General features: G+C 49.3%; 1 protein-coding gene across 1 annotated transcript; it reads left to right on the forward strand.

Annotated features, from left to right (window-relative positions):
* Positions 1 to 583: 583 nt before the first annotated feature.
* Positions 584 to 1879, forward strand: LOC136069965 (uncharacterized). Its single transcript, XM_065779142.1, has 3 exons — positions 584 to 1064; positions 1144 to 1318; positions 1420 to 1879. Exons 1-3 carry the CDS (start codon positions 584 to 586, stop codon positions 1877 to 1879), a joined length of 1116 nt encoding a protein of 371 aa, XP_065635214.1.
* Positions 1880 to 2287: the final 408 nt, after the last annotated feature.

Raw genomic sequence — 2287 nt, forward strand, 5'->3', positions numbered from 1 at the left:
GTTGTTGAGCCTAACTCAAAAGAAAAAGATTTTTATNCAGGAGAAGACAGCCTTCGTGACGCCCGTCGGGAACTACCACTACAAAGTAATGCTATTCGGTCTGAAGAACGTAGGGTCCACCTATCAAAGGATGATGACGAGAATGTTCGAGCCGATGCTGGGCAAGAGCATCGAGGTCAATGTTGATGATATGGTGGTAAAGAGTAAAGTGGTGTCCGAACATTTGGGGGGCCTCGGCCGCACCTTCGACGTCCTAAGAAAGTACAAGCTGCGCCTAAATGCTTCTAAATGCTCGTTTGGCATGGGCTCTGGCAAGTTTTTGGGGTACATGATCACCCACAGGGGAATCGAGGTCAATCTTGACCAAATTAGGGCTATTCATAATCTAAAGCCTCCGCAAAACCCCAATGAGGTCCAGAAGCTTACCGGAATGATTGCGGCCCTGAATCGGTTTATTTCCAGGTTGGCTGATAGGTGCAGGCCCTTCTATCTCCTGATCAACAAGTGGAAGGAATTTGAGTGGTCCGAGGACTGTGTCATGGCCTTCTAGCAACTCAAGGAGTACCTATCCCAGCCGCATATCATGTCCAATTCTGAGGCCAACGAGGTCCTATACGCATACATTGCTGTGGCACTCCACGTTGTGAGCCTGGTACTGATACGGGACGACAATGGCATTCAAAAGCCAGTCTATTACATTAGTAAGTCGCTGCATGAAATTGAGGTCAAGTACCTACCCTTAGAGAAGGACATACTAGTTGTGGTCCACGCTACACGAAAGCTCCCTCATTATTTCCAGGCTCACACAGTGGTTATCCTAACCCGATTATCCTTAAAGTTTGTACTCCAGACCGCTGATTACACAGGAAGGATCGCCAAGTGGAACACAATTCTAGGGGCTTTCGACGTCAAATACATGCCTCGGACCTCCATAAAGGGCCAGGTTTTGGTTGATTTGGTGGTCGAGTTCGCTGAACCAACAGTAGAGGTGGCAGCTGAGGAGAGAAGCATTGACGAAAAATCAGTTGGGGCAGTCTCCATCCCGGGGTCACCATATTGGAAGGGTATACGTTGATGGCACGGCAAACCAGAGGGGGTCTAGAGTGGGGCTAGTCTTGGTATCCCCTAAAGAGCATTTCATAGAAAAATCCTTGAAGCTCGGGTTCTCGGTCACAAACAATGAAGCCGAGTATGAAGCATTATTGCAAGGGATGGTCATGGTGCAAAAGATGGGAGGAAAGTCGGTGGAGATGTTCTCGGATTTGAGATTGGTGGTAGGCCAAGTAGAAGGAGAGCTAGAGGCCAGAGATTTGAGAATGTAAGAGTACCTGAGCCAGGTCAGGTAGTTGCAGTCAGAATTTGATCTTTTCAGCTTGTCTCATATCCCTATGAGTGGAAACACCCATGCCGATTCATTAGCCACACTCGCCACTTCCTCAGCAGGGGATCTGCCTCATCCTCGGCAGGGGATCTATCTCGGATCATACTTATGGAGCATCTGGAAAGAGCGAGTGAGGTGGCAAAGGGCACGGTCCGCATCCATCAAGTTGGGGTGGGTCCCAGCTGGATGGACCCTATAGTGAGGTTCCTCAAAGATGATGTTCTGTCCAAGGAGAGGTCAGAGGCTGAAAAGATACAAAGGAATGCTTCTCGATTCTGGTTGTCCGAGGACCATAAGTTGTATAGGCGCTCCTACTCTGGACCATACCTACTGTGTGTTCACCCCCAAGTAGCAGAGTTACTACTTGAAGAGCTACACGAGGGAATCTGTGGGAGCCACACAGGAGGAAGATCCCTGTCTTACCAAGCCGTCACACAAGGATATTGGTGGCTGGGAATGCAGAAGGAGGCCCTGGAGTATGTCAAGAAATGTGACTAATGCCAAAGGTTCGCCCCAAATATTCATCAGCCTGGGGGGGTCCTCAACCCTTTGTCTAGCCCATGGCCGTTTGCCTAGTGGGGCTTGGACATTGTAGGCTCTTTCTCCAAAACACCAGGGAATAAGATGTATCTGTTGGTTGCCACGGACTACTTCACCAAGTGGGTCGAAGCCGAGCCATTGGCCAACATCAGGGATGTGGATGCTAAGAAATTCCTTTGGAGAAACATTATCACGCAATTTGGGGTCCCTTATACCCTCATTTCGGATAACGAACTCCAATTCGACAGCAAGGCCTTCAGAAGATACTGTTGTGAACTTGGGATCACAAACAGGTACTCAACTCCAACCTACCCTCAGGGAAATGGGCAAGCCGAGGCAGTCAACAAGGTCATCGTCAACGGGCTC

This window comes from Quercus suber, unplaced genomic scaffold (genome assembly GCF_002906115.3).
Source record: "Quercus suber isolate HL8 unplaced genomic scaffold, Cork oak 2.0 scaffold_200, whole genome shotgun sequence".
NCBI lineage: Eukaryota > Viridiplantae > Streptophyta > Magnoliopsida > Fagales > Fagaceae > Quercus > Quercus suber.